This window comes from Mustela lutreola, chromosome 10 (assembly GCF_030435805.1).
Source record: "Mustela lutreola isolate mMusLut2 chromosome 10, mMusLut2.pri, whole genome shotgun sequence".
Classification (NCBI taxonomy): Eukaryota; Metazoa; Chordata; class Mammalia; order Carnivora; family Mustelidae; genus Mustela; species Mustela lutreola.
In genome coordinates, this window is record NC_081299.1 from 78,649,814 (window position 1) to 78,670,177 (window position 20,364).

Sequence of the window (20,364 nt, forward strand, 5' to 3'; positions counted from 1 at the left end):
CAAGAGGTTTTATCAACTTATTATATTATTATAATACTAAAATTTGACAGGGAGCCAGTCATTTTTATCATGTAGAGGAGAAGGCCAATATGAAAAACCAAATTATAATTATTTATCAATTCGGTAATTCCTTCCCATATTAAGTCAAGGGAGAACAAGGTATAAAATCAAAGACAGCCCATATAAAGACAGTATCAATAATATTTTATACATTTGAGATTATTAACTAATACTACAAAATTAATTTCCTCTCAACAATTTCAATGAGATGGTTTGGCTTGGCTGTGAATAGTACAGTTATTGAGTCATTTTGTCCCTCTGCATATGCTCCTCCATCAAACATTCATCACCTTTAGCTTATGATTTGGAGTTCACCTGTTATACAGAGGAATTTAAAGGCCTGAGGGGAAAAAAGTAAAGAAAAACAATTTCAATGATCAATGTTAACATTAGAGTATGTACACCCAGCTTTTTTTAAAAAAGAGAAATAATTGTTTCTGTAAAATTATACAGGTTTACTTTAAATAATTCACACAAAAGAAAAAATATAAAGATGAAAATTAAATCTTAAATTTTAGCTAAAATTGATAGAAAATACAAGGAACAGGAGTCAGGTTTCTATCTAAATCTGTGTCCCTTGAATTGCAATTCTAACTTTCCAAATAAATGTCCAAACATGAGGTTACTGAGCTTATATAACTGAGAGACTGGTTTTAATTTTGTATAACTTAAATCAATTTAAATTCAAATCACCATTATGTGGCTAGTGCCTATCAATGCAGCAGAGCCACTGCTCCATTGGTTTCTGGCATTGAATATGCTATGAGAGATGTGGACAAGTCTTAATGTTCCTTACAACTTTGTGCATAACCTGCTTTAAGTGTTTATGGAGTATTCTGTCAAATTTTCCTAGAACGCAGGGTATTCTTTTGATTTGTGTATTTGAATCTCTCTGAATCTCAGGGATGACTTCTTGTCTATATATTTTTTTAATTGAAGTATAATTAGCATCCAGTATTGTATTATTTTCAGGTGTTTAATACAGTGATTCAAGTCTATACATTACACAGTGCTTATGAAGGTAAGTATACTCTTAATCCTCTTTATTTCATCCATTCCCCTACCCTTCTCCCCACAGGTAATCACCAGTTTGCTCTCTGTATTTAAGTCTGGGTTTGTTTCTTTTTTCTTTCTTTGGTTTATTTATTTATTACATAATCCCTACATCCAACATGAGGCTTGAATTTATGACCCCAAGATCAAGAGTTGCACACTCTTCTGACTGAGCCAGCCAGGTCTCCCTGTGTTGATCTTAAATTCCACATATGTGAGAAATCATGTGGTACATATACCCAATGGAATATTACTCAGTCATAAAAAAAGAGAATGAGATCCTGCCAATGTACCCAAAGAGTAGAAGGCTAAGTGAAATAAGTCTGTTAAGGGAAGATAAGTAACACAATCTTACTCAAATGTGGAATTGTTCATATTTTTTAATATATCTTCTTTCCACTTGTTGTGGGACACCAGTTATCTTTATGTGTTAGATTATCTACCTTTCATCCATACCTGCTAGCTATACTTGTTTTACATTCTTAATCTCTGCATTCACTATGATTATCTCAAGCTTTTCAGCATTATATATTGAACAGACTATTCTTTTACTGTTTCTGTAATGATATATTGGATTTCAATTTGTTTCCTTAGCAGTAAATCTTATCTGTTTTTTTTTTAAATAATTTTATCTTTTGATTTCTTAATTTTATTGAATTCATGGTTGTTTTATAGTGGGCAGCAACTGTAATTCCTCTCTTATCCTTGACTTACCTTTCTTCTTGGCTGGGATCTTTTAAAAATGGTATTTCTTTCACTTTCTCTGCTATAATAATATAAATCAAGTTGCCACGCCATTTCTTCTTCTCATAGCTAGGTGACTACCCAGCTATTCCTAATGATTTAAGAATATGGGTTACTTATTACCTCCCCTTCCATCATATTTAAAATCTATTTTTTTTTGCCCTCCAAGGTCAAGTTTATTTTGACTTTTTTTATAGTCTGAGGGATAGCACAGGGAGGGAAGAACCTGGCTAAACAAGGGCTCTGTTTATTCCTCTAAAATTTTGTTAAATATCTGTTATTACCTAACTGGGGGGATATATGTCAAAACCTGGATTTAGGATTCATATAGTTCCCCAAATTCAGTGTGTTGTCCCCAAAGTCTTCATATAAGTTAAAATTCAGATGTTCACTTTTTAATCTCTTTGACTGGGCTGTACCCTCCAGAAATTTTTACAATTCCTCAGTCAGAAAAATTACATACTCATTTTCTTTCTCTCCACGTTTGGGATATGATGAATCGATACTTCTGGGGATTTTGCTGACTTACCTATATAGCTTGGTGAGGGAAAGGAGAAGGAGACAGTTCAGATTAGAAACCAAGCCCTGCTGGGCCTCTTTGCTCTAGTCTAGTCTATTTCTTTCTTAAGCTGTCACGTTTAAACCTATCGTACTAGGTTTTGCTTTTTTTTCCTCTCAGGCTGCTTTTAGTAGAAAAGTATTTACCTTTAAAAAAGCACAGCCTATTATTTACTATTTTGTTAGATGGTTGGATAGGAAATTATAGGATCAATTTTAATCTACTTCTGGGGCAGCCTCATTTAAATAAATAAATCTTTACATATACAGTTCTTAGAACATTCTACTACCTCTTATGGCATAGAATATCAAACTCCCTTACACATGGCTGTTTTCTGTCCTAAGATTCCTCCTGCAATTATTTTTTTTAAAGGTTTTATTTATTTATTCAACAGACAGAGATCACAAGTACGCAGAGAGGCAGGCAGAGAGAGGGGGAGAGCAGGCTCCCCCGCTGAGCAGAAAGCCCACGGTGGGGCTTGATTGCAGGACCCTGAGACCATGACCTGAGCAGAACGCAGAGGCTTAACCCACTGAGCCACCCAGGCGCCCTCATCCTGCAATTATTTTTTGAGCTCCTGTTATATGCCATCCAAAAGGCAAACTGCAGTAGATAAGATAAACAAGGTTCTAATATATTATATGCGGGAGTGATTTAATTCTTAAGGTGAAGAAAATTAAAGACCCTGAGAAGAGTCATAAATAATATAGAACATGATGATGAAATAGAGACTAACGGTGTGAGGGGCCAATTTTACAAAGATGGTCAGGAAAACTCTGAGTGGGTGACTTTTACATTGAGATAAAAACAATGAGAGGGAACCACCAGGGGAAGCTCAGGGAGCATAATGTTCCAAATGTAGGGTAGAGCAGGAACAAAAGCCTTAAATTAGGAATGAATAAGCTTGGTTCAGGAAATGAAAAAAAGGACGAGGTTGCTAGAACATAACATGTGAAGCAGAGTATGATGATACTGTAGTCAGAAAAGTAGGCAGGAGCCAGAATACTCAGGGATGTCAAGGCCACAGAATGAGTGTGGCACTTCTGCTAGGTGGATCAAGTTGTCTTTGTTGCTATTTTTCTATGATTATTTGGAAGTTCTAATTCTTATCTCCTTTCTAGCAATGATTACCTTAAAAGTTATTTAAATGTATATTCACTTAAAAAATTAACATAGTAATAAGTCTATATGGTGTAAAAAGTGAATTCCAGTCCCTTACTCTTTTGCACCAAGCTCTCTACTCTCCTCAGAGGGAACACTGTTAACAGCTTTGATAGGAATCACACCAGACACCCTGACGTATTTAAGTATGTGTAAAACAAGTAATACACAGACATATACTTTTAAAAACACACATGGAATTATGATCTACATTCTGTCTATAATTTGTTGTTCTCATTTACTATGTCTTGCAGATCTTTATTCTTTTGTAATGGATTTATTATGGCTTAACAATTCTCCTATTGATGAGTAATTACCAATATTTTTAAATAATAAAAATGATGTTGGATTTAGGCATCCATCTTAAGAAGTTATATAAAGAACACAAAATAAGTCTAAAATGGAAGGAAATAGTAAAAACAAGAACAGCAATAAAACAGAAAAAAAAAGTGGCTTATCATTAAATTTGCATTTCCTTATTAGTATTCTTCTAGCCAGTGATATCAGAAGTATTGGCTACTGGAACTAATGTTGTTTTTTCTTTTTTTGAATGTTCTGCAGATGTTTAATACATAACCCAATTCTCAATTGAAATGTATAATTACTACATTTTTACAATTTTAGGAAATCAATACTTACTATAGTTTAACATTTTAAGCCTCACATATTAAAACTTAAAACAGTTTACAAATAGACATCACACCCTTAAAGGAAATAACAGAAACAATTAGTAATCTCTCTATGCTCTCTTCATAGAGATTTCAAAATAAATCTAAGGTTATACATAGGATGTGGGTTTTTCACTGGGAGTAGTATTACAGAAAGTTTGTGGTATTAGAAGGGTCATGACACAATGCAGGTTGCTTAGTCTCAAATGCAAGTTTAAAGCCTGCATTTTAAAAATATTTTAAATTACACTCACAGATGAAAAATGTAACACAAAGAGAGACTATGCTAAAAATATATCAAGTTCTCTCTCTCCTTTGTAAAAGTTAAACTATTTCAGAGACCATAAGAAGGCATTATCTTGACTGTTTTTAAGGTTAAATAATCTTTTTTCAAGGCTATATTATGAAACTATGTTCAACGGTCACAGAAGCAACCATATTAACTTGTAGCAGGGGGACAATTTTTAAGTCCTAATTTGATATTTTCAATGCATATATTAAAGCAAAATGTATTAAGCAAATTATAACTGCATATGAAATTACTATAGTAGAAGAAAACCAATGATTTGAGTAAATCCCTGACAGTTGATAAGTAATCACTGTGATTAATCAACATAACCTTACTGAAACACCAATAGCAACCACTAAGCTCTAGTAAGTTATTACTGATTTGTACTTTGCCCTAAGAAAAATTAACCATAATAGTAAATGTGGTAAATGGTAGCCTTCCTGTGACTTCAAGGTGACTCATTTGAAACATCTAAAGACAAATCATACTCATATCATGTACCATTCTAAGTTTCTAAAACAGATTCCGGTAATTTAAAGTCCTGGACAAAAAGGTTTGAATATTTTTTATGGTTTAGTAACTAGGGGGAAAAAAAGTACATATAAATACTTTTAAGAAAATAATAAGGTAATTTGTAAAAGTATGGAAGAGAGAGAATAAATTCAAAATTTTATTAATGCTAAGACTGACTTAATTCCATTTGAGAAGAGAAACACACAAATACACACATATTTTAAAGTGATCTTTCTTAAAGGATCAACTACATGCCCACATGAAAAATGAGCATTTGCACAAGGTCCAAAAGCTAGAAAATATTTCTTTAAATCATAGTTTAATTAAAAGCAAAGCAATTTTGTGACAAATACTTAAATTTATATAATTCCAGGGGTCCCTAAAAACCATGAAATTACATAAAATATTTTTTACAACAGATTTCTTAAAGAACAGTTTTGGGTTTACAGAAAAAAATGAGAAGACAGTCATATACCTCCTGCACTCATTTCCCCTATCAATAATATCTTCCATTAGTATGGTAAATTTGTTACAATTAATGAACCAATATTGATACCTTATTACTAACCAAAGTCTATGGTTTGTTCAAATTTTCTTAGTTTTTTGTTTGTTTGTTTTTAAGCTAATGTCCCTCTTCTGTCCTAGACCCTATGGAGAATACCATATTACATTACATTTTGCTGTCACGTCTCCTTAGGTTCCTCCACTCCTTAGGTTCCTCTTGATAGTTTGAGATAGTTCTCAGACTTCACCTCTTTTTGATGAGCTTTGAGGAGTCTTGGTCAAGTATTTTGTAGGATGCCTCACCATCGAAATTTGTCAGGTATTTCTTCTCATGTTAAGAATGGGGTTTAAGGCGGGGGTGGCTCAGTGGATTAAGCTGCTGCCTTTGGCTCAGGTCATGATCTCAGGGTCCTGGGATCGAGCCCCACATCGGGCTCTTTGCTCAGCAGGGAGTCTGCTTCTCTCTCTCTCTCTCTCTCTGCGCCTGACTCTCTGCCTACTTGCGATCTCTCTGTCAAATAAATAAATAAAATCTTTTTAAGAATGGGGTTTAAGGGTTACTGAAAGACTACAGAAGCACTATTTTCATCACACCATAGTACATACTATCAATATGATTGATAACTATTGATGTTGACCTTGATTATCTGTGTGAGGCAGTGTTTGTCAAGTTTTTCCACTGTAAAGTTACTCTTTTTTTCCTACCCTTTCCATACTGTACCCTTTGAGGGAGTCACTGTACACAGTCCACACTTACAGAAAAGGACTTCTTCCTCTCCTTAAGAATACAATATCTACAACAATTATTTGGAATTCTTCTGCATAGAAATTTATCTCTTCTTTCCCACTTGTTAATTTATTTATATCATTGGACTGATAAATAAATCATTATTTATATCAATGGACTCATGGGTATTTATTTTATACTGTGAATTAAAGTCTACTATGATTTTAAACATTTTTTCTTCATTTGTTCTATTTTTGGCCATCAGGAACTCTTTCTGTTGGTTCTTTTGTCCTTTTAAGATACTTCTATTAATGTAGGGTTTTGTTTTGTTTTTAAGTCCTTCCTTTCTCTAGTATTACAAGGTGTCTAGGCTCATCTTTGTCCTTACTGTATTTCCTCTCCCGGTATTGGAATCAGCTATTTCTCTGAGGAGCCTTGGTTTCCTTCATTAGAGAATGGTATGAGAAACCAAGATGTGTATGCTAGGTGTACACAAATTGACTTTGATTAACACCAAGATGATTGCCAATATTATGGTCTTTAAGAATCTAATCCTCCATCACTAATTCTTCAGATGCTACAATGAGCTCATCTTGGGTATCTGAATGATATTCTTCATTTCTAAATACAGCAGTACCTTAAAAGCTTCTAGGTACCTAATTTCTTTATATTTAACTGTATACTAAATTTGGGTACCAAAGAATCTGAGTACTTAAGTAAAATTTTAACTGAATTTTATAATCCTTAATGACTACATAGCAAGTTGAATAAAATATCCTACATACCTAACTTCTTCTGTTGAGAATTACTGCTAAAACTAGATAAAATTAGAGAACAGCCAATTTTTTAAATTTAAAAGTGTTTAAAATTTCGAGAAAATCATTTAAGAAAAATGAAAAATACTTCAAGCAAGTTGCTCAGAACGGAAACCATTGTACTTAAAGGGGAAAAAAAACCTTCCAAAAAGAAGTTTGTTAACCAAGAGTTGGCATATCAACTACCAGCTGTTGTGAAACTATTAACAAATTAGCTCAGGAAACTGAAAAGCATAAACTGATCACAAAACTTTATGATAAACTTCATCACTTAGTAATGTCACTGCAATTTAACATTATTAAAACGTGTATTTTAAAGTACAGTGATAAAGATTTTATCACTTCCTCTCCATCTCTGCCAAAACTGCATACTGATCTGGGCACACTGATTTAAACATAACTCATTCATTTTAGGTCAGAACAGAATTTTGAGTGGGTGTTTCTTAAGCCTAGAGTGGTTGGGGTATTGCCCATCTGAGGCATCCCTAGAGGTTATCTGCTGGGCAAACGAACGAAAGTGGGTAAATGTTACTGGGTACCAGGAAAAGAACAAAAAGATGGATTTGAATAGAACTATACAGTTTTAGATTAAAACTTTTCCATTACTTATAACAAAGCAGCATTAATTTTATAGATGCACTTGACCCACAGAAGCTTTTAATATGGTTATGACAAATTAATATGCTTATCTTTATAATAACCAAAATACAAACTCAATTCTGGGTTAAACATCAGAAAGCTTGAGTTCAATTCCCACGTGTTTTCTTCAACTATGAGCAAAAATTAATTTTTCTGTGTTTTGTTCCACCACTCGCAAAGCAGATCAAGTTTTATTCAGTGTGAATATAAAAATAAAGCCTTGGACTAAAAAATAACATTTGGATCAATAGAATAAAGGTGGAAAATTCCACCAAGAGGAGGAAACACTTTTTAACCACCATTTCCTCCCTCCTAAATACTATAAATTACTCTTATAAGAATTTTTTTTTCTGAATCAAGCTCAATTAAATTATCTTAATAGGTTAAATATCTACTAATTGATCACCCCTATGCTCAAAACCCTCTAATGGCTTCCATCTTACTCAGAGAAAGGCCAAAATTCTTAGGCCCTACATAATCTGCCTATTTACCTCTCAGACTTCCTCTACTTCCTCTCTTACTTCACGCAGGGACTCTACTCAGAAATGCTCCTGGCCTTAGGCTTTTTGCCCTTACCTTAGCAGACAATTCTTTCCCCAAATCTGCATGACTTACAAACACTTTCTCATTTAATACCAACAGCTCTAAAGCAGAAAACTTTCAGATTCTCTGTTCTGAATGAATAAATAAAAAGATAGATTAAGTAACTTGTCAAAGATACTAAGTAAGTAGTCTGACTTCAAAATCTTATACTCTCAACAAATGCTAAATCTCTAGCTATTATGAGAAAACAAAAAGACAAAAAGTTGTGACCACAGAGTCAATTAGGATTTAAAATCTGCTTGTTGTTAATTATAATTAAATTTCTTGAAGCTTTTTATTCTGATCAGTTTCTATCATATTTATTTTTGTAGGCTATTTAAATAGAGAAATAAGAAAATCAGCTTGTAAAGTATATGTGCAGATAGGAAGAAAAGAACAAAATTCTCCCTTAAGAGGTAACAACTCGCATCACCTCAGAGTAACTCAGATGTAACTGAAGCCACTGACGCCAACAATAAACATAGGTGAATTTTCAGAGGTTTAAATTCTATTCAACAACCTTTCAAAAAAGAGAACCACGTTCAGTCCCTCATTCTATAAGATGACAAATGCATTTAGACAGAGTCTTGAGATCATTCTATCATCCTCACCAGTGACCAAAATGTATGCAAATTGATGCATGTGTGAAAACGGTGATAATCTCTGAACTTTAAAAACTGGAATACTCAAAGTATATACAGTAAAAGTCACTTGTAGAAAAAGCAGATGAGCGAATTATTGTATTATTTTAACATCTAATACAAATAGTTGAGCGATGGCTATGTACCAAGCATTATATACCAAGTGCTGAGATATACAGCAATTGAATGACTGGCTAGAAATTCCTCATACTGAGCTTTCACTGGTGGAGAATGTGGACAAAAAGAGTACCAAGAAATGTATATTTTATGGCAAGAAATAATTGTTTTGATGAAACATTAAGTGGCAGAAGAGCACAGTGATCAGAATAGTAGTATTATTTTGGATAGAAATATAGCCAAAGGAGTTTTACCTAATAAAATCATAGAGATCTGAATGAAATGAAAGGATTATATAGTATTTAAAATTCATAATGGTAATTCTGAATGGCCAAAAGATATTAAAATGACATACATGATATAATCTTTATGTTTAATGAAAACTTAGAGTTTAACCTCTTAATTTTATAGGTGTATATCTGCTTGAAACAAGCATTATAATAGAATGATGACTAAAATCCATCATTTTGATGGCATTTTGTTTGAGAAGGAGGAAACCTAGCTAATAGCTTTCTCAAATAGTTCTAAGAAAATGGTTAAAATTTGAAAACTGCTACACTTAAAGAAGGTTAAATTCACTGTGAGACACTAATATAAAACAGCTCCTCCAAAGACAAGGAGGAAAAGATTATAAAAATCTTAAGTATATTACAGATACACATATCTCAAATAATAACAGGGAAATATTATAAACTTTAAATCAGAGCAAAGGTTTCAGGATGACTAAAGAATCTTTGAAATCAAATTTAATAAACTTTAGCCTCACAAGTGTGTCTACCACTGAATGCTAGTATTTATAAAAATGAATATTTGTTCATCTAATGTATTTCTTTATCTAAATAGGATACATTTAAAAGTATAATTTTCATAAATACTTTAAAAAGCAGATCTTAATCATATCAACTGATTACATAATAACAATTTATTAAATGAAGAGTTAGAGAGAAATTGGTTTACGGGGGAAAATTTTATTCACAAGAGAGTAACATTAATTGGAAGAGTTGATCTGAAGAGATATGAAGTACAAAATGTTTGACAGAGTTCTCCCCCTAGTGGAACTTGAAAATGATCTAAAGTATTTCCATGAATAAGAATAACCTAAAATGTACTATTCTTATAATTGAGAAAGGAGTTTCAGATTTTAGCAAGAGATCTATTATGGATCTGCATGTAATAAGTAAATAAATGCATGAAAGTTGAATCATCAAGACATTTACTAAAAACACATTTACTAAATGTATTAATAGTAAGGTAGCAAAGCACAACTCAGTAAAAAGAAATACCTTAAAAGCAGAGGACTAGGGATACAGAGAAACACAATTTAGGAAGATACAGCAGCTTGTACAATGGTATAGAATTTTGAAAATATGTGAAAATTTTGAAAAGTGTGTGTGTGTGTAAGGGGTAAGGAAGGAGTATGAAGAGATAATGCTGAAAGATGAGATGGGCAATGCAGGTATGGGAAACAATGAAAAGGTAAGCATTTTAGGCTGAGAAATTCTGATATGATTTGCTAGGTAAAAGGCAGTCAGTAAAAATTCTTATTTTTTAGAAAGCTAACTCAGATAGCTCTGTGGAAGAGCTGAGGCTGGAGAAGTGAAACTGACTAGGAAGTTACTACAATAGTTCAGGTAAGGCTGTGGACAGAATAATTCAGGGAATGGCCAGGGGAACAGAAAGGCTAAGAGAGATTAAAAGAAAAGTTTCTGAAATTAAAATCACCTTTGATTTAGTTTTAGATTTATTCCAGACTTTCCTCTTTTGAAGGAACTGAGGAGTTGGGCAAGACACTTCAGTCTTCATGAGTTATTAAAAATTATCTGAAAGTGGGACACCTGGGTGGCTCAGTTGGTTAAGCAGCTGCCTTTGGCTCAGGTCATGATCCCAGGGTCCTGGGTTCGAGTCCCACAGTGGGCTCCTTACTTAGAGGGGAACCTGCTTCTCTCTGCCTCTTTCTGCCACTCTGCCTGCTTGTGTTCTCTCTCTCTCTGACAAATAAATAAAATCTTTAAAAAATTATCTGAAAGCAAAACTACAAGAGTATGTGAGAAGGTAAAATGCTGGTTATGTTAACTAGCACAAGCACTTTGTAAAAAAATCTGATATTATCTAATAAAGTTGAAAGTTTACATATTCTCTATATAGACTTCATGTAGAGGGTTAAGAAAGGACTAAGCGAAGTTCTCACTAGGTTGAACAATCCGTTAAGAGATGCTACCACTGATCAAGACTAGAGATACAGAAAGGAAAAAAAAATTGGATGAAACAGGAACACATAATTTTAAACATGTTGAATTTGAAGTGCCTGTGCTACTTCCAGGTGGAGTGGTCTAGAGTCCATTAAAACTACTGGTCTGCTCATCAAAAGACACAATAAGTTAAAGAACAACAAAAGACAAGTCAGAGTGGAAACAGGTATTTACAAAACATAACATCAATAAGTAAATAACTATATATCCAAAGAAAAAGACAAAAACCTACCAGAAAAATACATATAAAAAGACTTCAGCAGACCTTTACAAAAGAGGAAATCCAAATGGCCAGCCTTATTAATAATCAGGTAAATGGAAATTAAAACCACAACAAAATATCACAAGCACTTTGGAAAATAAAGTTGAAGAGTTGCATGCTATGTGACACAAACATTCCACACCAGAGAAACATGTACATGTAGTCAGTACAGTGCACACGATTGCTTATAATCACAGCACTGTTCCAAACAGTCCCAATCCACAAACTCCCAAATGACCAGTAATATTAGAGTGGATACACTGTGATACAGTCATAAAATGGGAACACATAACAATAAAAATGATTACTTACTAAAATAATGTTGAACAAAGAAAGAAGAGACAAAGATATTCAAGAACACTCTATTCAAAGTTCAGAAACAAGTAAAACTAAACTGTACAAATCAGAGAGGCATATGAAGTTGACACAATTATGAAAAGCAAAAGAGAGACTACCACAAAACTCAGGACAAGGGAGTCAGGTGTGATTGGGTAGACTTCTGGATACAGGCAATATTCTGTATCTTGACCTCCACCGTGACTATATGGGTAATGTGTTTACCCATATTATAATGTAGCTTTGTATTACAAACTTCTTGGTATACTGTGCTAATAATTTTTTAAAAGGTTTAAAAATTATTGGTTGGGGGAAACATGTGAGGGCTGGAGTTACATTAGGATCTGTTATACAGATGGCTCCTAAAGCCATGTAAGTGAGATCCCTCATTTGAATACAGCCTTTAAAAAGCCAAAAACTTGGGATTCTCAGAGGAATACAAACATTCAGAGATGATAAGAAGACTAAAACAAAAAACAAGAAAGAAGTAAGGCAAAAGTGAGTGGTGGTGGGAAAGCTATGGGAGGAGAGAATGTAAAGAGGACGACTGGTTAACAACCATAAATGAGATAAACTCAAGCAGGATAAATACCGAAAAAATACCAATGAATTTAGCAATTAGGATTCCAAGGATTATTTAATCAAGAGCCATCTGATGCCAACATATTCCTGATAGTAAAAATTTCATGCATTTTCTATTTTCAGAAATGATGTAACATGCTGCATTCCATTTTAAATAAAACTTGCAGCATATCAGGCTCTTCACTTTCATAAGTATTTCAGAATAAATAAAAACAATGATATAAATCTTGCTGTTTGTGACTAACATGCATAGAAATGTAGCAAAATTTCTTAATTTTCTAGATGTTAGAAAACTCCAGGCTTACACTAGAATTGAATACGATAGCATGATTTAAACCACTGATTACAAATATGTCATGAAGTCAGTTCATGTTTGAAGTTTTTCTGAGTATGTGCTACTTTACAGGGAATATTAGCAACAGAATACAAAGGCTAATTTTTTAATAAACTTATACAAATCGATGTATCATGATTACTTTTGACCCAGATCAAAAGATGAAGCTATAATACATGTAAGTCTTAGAAATTAACCAAATTTTGAATTGAAATTTAGTTCAAAGGATATTTTAAGTGGAAGAAAATTCTATATGCTGCAGCAAAAACTGTATTTTGGCTTGGAATAAATATAACATATTTTGAAAGAAATAAGATTTTAAACACAGTATTTTTCCCATATGAGAAATTTACTACCTTATAAATACAATGAGAAATAGGACATACATTGACAAATTATTTAGTTTTGAATCTTCTTTCAAAAATTGCTTTGGCAATGTACAAATATGGTATCAAATTATCAAATGTGGACTTAAGCAGAGGCCACAAAAGAAGAGGACTAAGTTAAGTTGGACTTCAACAAAAAAAAACTTTTGTTCATCAAAAAGCAGTAACAGAACAAAAAGGCAACCCAAGGAAAGGGAGAAAACATTTGATAACTATCTATCTGGGGCGCCTGGGTGGCTCAGTGGGTTAAGCCTCTGCCTTCGGCTCAGGTCATAATCCCAGGGTCCTGGGATTGAGCCCCGCATGTGGCTCTCTGCTCAGCAGGGAGCCTGCTTCCTCCTCTCTCTGACTGCCTCTCTGCCTACTTGTAATCTCTGTCTGTCAAATAAATAAATAAAATTAAAAAAAAAAGAAAACTATCTATCTGATAAGGGATTGACCCTAAGGATACATAAGGAACTTCAATAACTCAAAAACCTGATTAAAAAAATGAGCAAAGGACTCATACAGACATTTCTGTAAAGAAGATACACAAATAGCAAAAAGCAAATGGTAAGATGGTCAACATCACTAATTAGGGGAATGCTAATCAAAACCACTATGAGCTATGACTTCATTCTGATTAGGATGGCTACCACAAAAAAACAAACAACAACAAAAACCCCAGAAAATTAACAAGTATTGGTAAGGACAAGGAGAAATAAGAGCCCTTGTGCACTGGCTAGCAAGAATGTAAAATGGTGCAGCTGCTATGGAAAATAGTATAGCAATTCCTCAAATAATTAAAAACAGGATTACTGTATGATCTATCAATCCCACTTCTGGGTAAATCCCAAAGAAATGAAAGCAGGGATTCAAAGAGATCTGTACAACATCTGTACAACCACGTTCACAGAAGCATTATTCACAATAGCCAAAAGGTGGATGCAACCCAAGTGTTTACCAATGGATAAACAACAAAATGTGGTATACAGATACAATGGAATATTATTCAGTCTTATAAAGGAAGGAAATTTTTTCATATATTATTTTTCACATATTATCCATTACACATGGATAAACCTTAATGACATTATGCTAAGTGAAAAGACCCAGTCATAAAAAGACAAATACTGCAGCAACTGGGTGGCTCAGTTAAAGTGACCAAGTGTTGATTTTGGCTCAGGTCATGATTTCAGTGTCCTGGGATTGAGCCTTATGGTCTGTAGATGGGTTGGTTTGTAGGGTGATCTGTCGGGCTTCTTGCTCAGTGGGGAGTCTGCTTTCCCTCTCTCTTTTTCCCTCAGCCCCTCCCCTGACTTGTGTACTCTCTTTCTCTAGAATGAATAAATAAATCTTTAAAAAAAAAAAAAAAAAGACAGGGACCCCTGGGTGGCTCAGTCACTTAAGTGTCTGCCTTTGGCTCAGGTCATGATCCCGGGGTCCTGGAATGGAGTCTTGCATGGGGCTCCTTGTTCAGCAGGGAGAGTACTTCTCCCTTTGCCTGCTGCTCTCCCTTTTTGTGTGTGCTCTTTTTCTCTTTCTCTGACAATAAATAAAATCTTAAAAAAGAAGACAAATACTATACCATCTTACTTACATGCAGTACCGAGAGTAATCTAATTCAGAGATTAAAAATGGAATGGTGGTTTCCAGGGGTTCGGGGAAATGGGCATGAGGAGATGTTCAATAGGCAGATTTTCAGTTTTGCAAGATGAAAAGAGTTCTGGAGACTGACTGGTTGTACAATGTGAATGTACTTAATGTCATAGAACTTACACTTTAAAATGGTCAATTTATGTTATATGTTATGTTACCACCAAAAAAAGAACGTGGAAATGAATATGTGTTGAAAATAGAATCATAATCATTAAGAGGAAGGTACAAGTCACTCTTCAGGTACAGAGAGAAATTATTTTTATGTGTACTTTATTATTTTCATATGGTACCTGGATTTCCAGCTCAGCAATGTGCTGCTGTAATTCAGCCACAGCAGCTATGCTATCTGCTTCCCGGAGTCTCACAGCCATCACTTCTTCCTTGTTCTACAGCGGCAAACAAAACAAACCAAAAATAAACCATGTGGTAAAAGTAAAATATACTTCAAATTTTGAAAACAAATAGATTAATGATCAGATGAAAAAAAAGTGCCATTATTTCCTGAACTTGATATAAAATGAAGACCAAACATATAGAATAATATTCTATCTTTAAGCATTCAGAAACAACACTCAAATAAACAAGTTCTGCATAAAAAGTTAAAATTAAAAATGAACTTAATCTTAAAAGAATTCAAATCACTGGTGACTGTGAAAGCTGTTCATTTTTATGCAAGAACAAAAAATTGAGAACTTTCAAACACTAAATTTGGACAACAGATTAACAGAGAATATGGATACTGAGAGAGTATATTAACTGGATAATACTTAATGATTATATTCTTTCTGAAGCAATAAATGTTAACATTTATAGTAAATAACATTTATAGTAAATGTTAACATTTACATTACATTACAAAAGAGAATAGAAGTTCAATTACATCATAATTCTAATCTTCCCAGGAAAAGTATAGTACTTAACTCTACCACTTCAAAATTTCACAAAGAAAAACCCCAAAACTGCATCCTACAATACTGTAGCCAATTAATACTGATCCAGAAACAACAAAATATGAAGAAAATATGTTACATAAAAGTAGGGTATGCAAAATATTTTTCTCCTCCATTAACTCCAGTTGAAATGTAGCCATCATTTGTATCAAAAATTTACAGCATTGGTGACCGTTGGAGAAATTTAGCACCTGACAGTACTATAATACCAACATTTCTAAATATCACAAATTTAGAAGTGTAATAATTAAACTTATTCTTGTATCTTAGATACTTCTGCTTCACCTTAAGCAGATACTGCTTTAAATATTTTGCCAGTTTGCATATAGTCACATGTGTACCCTGTGCTGTGCTAATAAATGTCTAAAAATCAGGGGCACCTGGGTGGCTCAGAGGTTAAGAATCTGCTTTCAGCTCAGGTCATGATCCCAGGTTCCTGGCACTGAGCCCCATGTCAGGCTCTCTGCTTGGTGGAGAACCTGCTTCTCCCTCTGCTTCCCCTCTCACTCCCCCCTCCTTATGCCTCCACCCCTGACCAAATAAATAAATTCCTTTTAAAAAATGTCTAGGGGGAGAAGCAAGATGGCAGAGGAGTAGCAGACTGAAATGACATCAGGTCCCAGGAGTTCAGCTAGTTAGTTATCAAACCATTCCGAACACCTACAAACTCAACAGGAGATAGAAGAGAAGAACAGCAATTCTAGGACCAGAAAATCAAACACTTTCTGGAAGGTACGATGTGTGGAGAAGTGAATCCGAAATGACAGGAAGAAAGACCATGGTGGTGGGGAGGGATTGGCTTTCGGCAAGCGGTGGAGCAGCAGAGCACAAAATCAGAACTCTTAGAAGTCTGCTCCTCTGAGGGACATCGCTCCAGAGACTAAGCGGGGGTGGAGTCCTCACAGGGATAGTGTGGTCTCAGGTCCCGCAGGGTCACGGAAAGATCGGGGGTGTCTGATTGTGGTAGAGCTCCCAGGTATCAGAGCGGGGAAGCCGATAGACAGAGCCGAGGAGTGAGCTCTCAAATCAGGGTTACCTTAAACCATGATCCAAGGCACAGTTAGGCCACTGCTCTTCCAGCAGGGACCCCACAAGTGGCAGATCCAGAGAGACCCCCTCCTTCCTTCTCCAGGAGGAGTGGCACAGAAACGTGCAGCAGGAATCTGCTGGGTTTGGAGACTTCAAATGGGATCATGTGCTAGAGATAGAAATGCTCAGTCACAGGCCAGGAGAGTACAGAGAGTAGCTGGAGACCTGGGAGACGGAAGGGATTGACTGCTTTTCTCTGAGGGCGCACTGAGGTGTGGTGTCCTGAGCTCTCAGTTCCTCTAGGCCTAGTGATTGGAAGGCCGCCATTTCCATTCCCGTCCTCCAAAGCTCTATGGAAAGCATTCAGGGAACAAACAAAAGCTCCCAAGAGCAAACCCGAGCAGATTACTTAGCCTGGCCCCTGGCAAAGGCAGTGCAATTCCGCCTCGGAGAGACATTTGAGAATCACGGCAACAGGCCCCTTCCCCAGAAGATCAGCAAGAACATCCAGCCAAGAACAAGTTCATAAATGAGAATTGCGGAACTCCAGAGCTAGAGGAATGCAACACATGGAATTCATGGCTTTCCCCCCATGATCCTTCAGTCTTGCAAAGTTAAATATTTTTTATTTTATTTTTTTCTTATTCTCTCTTTTTTCAACTTTTCCTCTTTCTTCTTCTTTTTATTTTTTTTCTTTAGGAAGATTTTTTATTTCCTTATGTTAACAGAAAGAGAGATCACAAGTAGGCAGAGAGGCAGGCAGAGAGAGAGGGGAAGCAGGCTCTCTGCTGAGCAGAGAACCCCATGCAGGGCTTGATCCAGGACCCTGAGATCATGACCTGAGCCGAAAGCAGAGGCTTAACCCACTAAGCCACCCAGGCGCCATTCCTCTTTCCTCTTTTGAAGTTTTTTAAATAGTTTATCTTAAAAATACCCTTAGGGGCGCCTGGGTGGCTCAGTAGGTTAAGCCGCTGCCTTCAGCTCAGGTCATGATCTCAGGGTCCTGGGATGGAGTCCTGCATCAGGCTCTCTGCTCAGCAGGGAGCCTGCTTCCCTCTCTCTCTCTCTGCCTGCCTCTCTGTGTACTGTGATCTCTCTCTGTCAAATAAATAAAAAAATAAAATCTTAAAAAAAATACCCTTATAAAAAAATAGATATATATATTTTTAAACCTTCATTTTTATAGTAATATTTTATCTCTTCATTGTATTTAACCTTATTTTTTGTATATGTATGGGGGTTTTTTTCTTTAAAATTCTGGGATACAATTTCTTCTAATACATAAAAATATACCCTAAATCTAGTACATGGCTTTGTTTAGTCTCCAGTCTGAACACATTCTCTCCTCCTTTTTTTTCTCTTTTTCCAACAAACTTATCAATTCCTTTTTTATATATTTTTTTAAATTTTCAACATTACAGTCATATTCTATCGCTTCATTATGTTTACTCTTATTTTATAGATATATAAGTTTTTCTTTCTTTAAAACTTTGGGAGGTAGTTTGTACTAAGAGACCAGATTACACCCCAAATCAAGTGGGTGGCTCTGTTCTATTCACCAGATATATAGATATAGATATAGATATAGATAAAAATTAACATCCCCCTTTCTTTTCCCCCCAATTTTGGGTCTCTTCTGATTTCATTAGCATACATTTTTCTAGGGTCTTTGCCAACCTTTTAGTATTTTATTCTGTCGTTCATATATTCTTATCTGCATAAAATGACAAGGCAGAAAAACTCACCACAGAAAAAAGAACAAGAGGCAGTACCAAAGGCTAGGGACCTAACCAATACAAATATTGCTAATATGTCAGAAATACAGTTCAGAATGATGATTCTCAAGGTGTTAGCAGGGCTCAAAAAAGCCATGGAAGATATTACAGAAACCCTTTTTGAAGAAATAAAATCTCTTTATGGAGAAATAAAAGAACAAAAATCTAACCAACTAGAAATTTAAAAAGCTATTAATAAGGTGCAATAAAAAAATGGACACTCTTACTGCTAGGACAAATGAGGCAGAAGAGAGAATTAGTGATACAGAAGACCAAATGATGGAGAATAAAGAAGCTGAGCAAAAAAGAGACAAACAACTACTGAACCATGAAAGGAGAATTTAAGAAATAAGTGATACCATAAAACGAAACAATATTAGAATAATTGGGATTCCCGAAGGAGGAGAGGGGCAGAAGGTTTATTGGAACAAATTATAGTAGAGAATTTTCCTAATATGGCAAAGGGAACAAGCATCAAAATCCAGGAGGCACAGAAAATCCCCCTCAAAATCAATAAAAACAGGTCTACATCCCATCTTCTAGTAGTAAAACTTAGTAGTCTTAGTGACAAAGAAAAAATCCTGAAAGCAGCTTGGGACAGGAAGTCTGTAACATACAATGGCAGAAATATTAGATTGGCAGCAGACTTATACACAGAGACCTGGGAGGCCAGAAAGAACTGGCATCATATATTCAAAGCACTAAATGAGGAAAAATATGGAGCCAAGAATACTATATCCATCTAGGCTATCGTTGAAAATAGAAGGAGAGAGAAAAAGCTTCGAGGACAAACAAAAACTGAAAGAACTGTAAGCACCAACCAGCCCTACTGGAAATATTGAAAGGGGTCCTTTAAGCAAAGAGAGAACCTAAAAGTAGTAGACCAGAAAGGAACAGAGACAATACAGAGTAACAGTCATCTTACAGACAACACAAAATTCAGATCTTTCAATAGTTACTCTGAATGTAAATGGGCTAAATGCCCCAATCAAAAGACACAGGATATCAGAATGGATAAAAAACAGAACCCATCAATACGCTATCTACAAGAAACCCATTTTACCCCCAAAGACATCTCCAGATTTAAAGTAAGGGGGTGGGGCGCCTGGGTGGCTCAGTGGGTTAAAGTCTCTGCCTTCGGCTCAGGTCACGATCCCAGGATCCTGGGGTCGAGCCCCGCATCGGCTCTCTGCTCCGCGGGGAGCCTGCTTCCTCCTCTCTCTCTGCCTGCCTCTCTGCCTACTTGTGATCTCTGTCTGTCAAATAAATAAATAAAATCTTAAAAAAAAATAAAGTGAGGGGGTGGAAAATAATTTACCATGTTAATGGACATCAAAAGAAAGCGGGGGTGGCAATCCTTATATCAGATCAATTAGATTTTAAGCCAAAGACTATAATAAGAGATGAGGAAGGACACTATATCATACTCAAAGGGTCTGTCCAACAAGATCTAACAATCTTAAACTATATAAGCTATATAACTATATATATATAAACTATATAACTATATGTATGTGTGTATATATATATATATATATATATATATATATATATATAAAACACTATATAAACCAACTAATAACAAAATCAAAGAAACACATCAACAATAATACAATAATAATAGAGGATTTTAACAGCCCTCTCACTGAATTGGACAGGTTATCCAGGCAAAAGATGAACAAAGAAATAAAGGCCTTAAATGACAAACTGGACCAGATGGACATCACAGATATATTCAGAACATTCCATCC

The 20,364-nt window shown here is 35.0% G+C and overlaps 1 protein-coding gene across 9 annotated transcripts in view; it reads right to left on the bottom strand.

Moving 5' to 3' along the window:
- The window catches only part of EVI5 (ecotropic viral integration site 5), a 205,135-nt gene that overhangs the window by 41,094 nt on the left and 143,677 nt on the right, over window positions 1-20,364 (bottom strand). For 8 of the 9 annotated variants that reach the window (XM_059138558.1, XM_059138553.1, XM_059138554.1 and 5 more), the window contains one exon: window positions 15,150-15,245. In XM_059138558.1, coding sequence (XP_058994541.1) covers window positions 15,150-15,245 — 96 coding nt within the window. Of the gene's footprint in view, window positions 1-5,191; window positions 6,063-15,149; window positions 15,246-20,364 lie in introns of those variants that run through there. The other variant, XM_059138561.1, reaches the window with a different exon arrangement.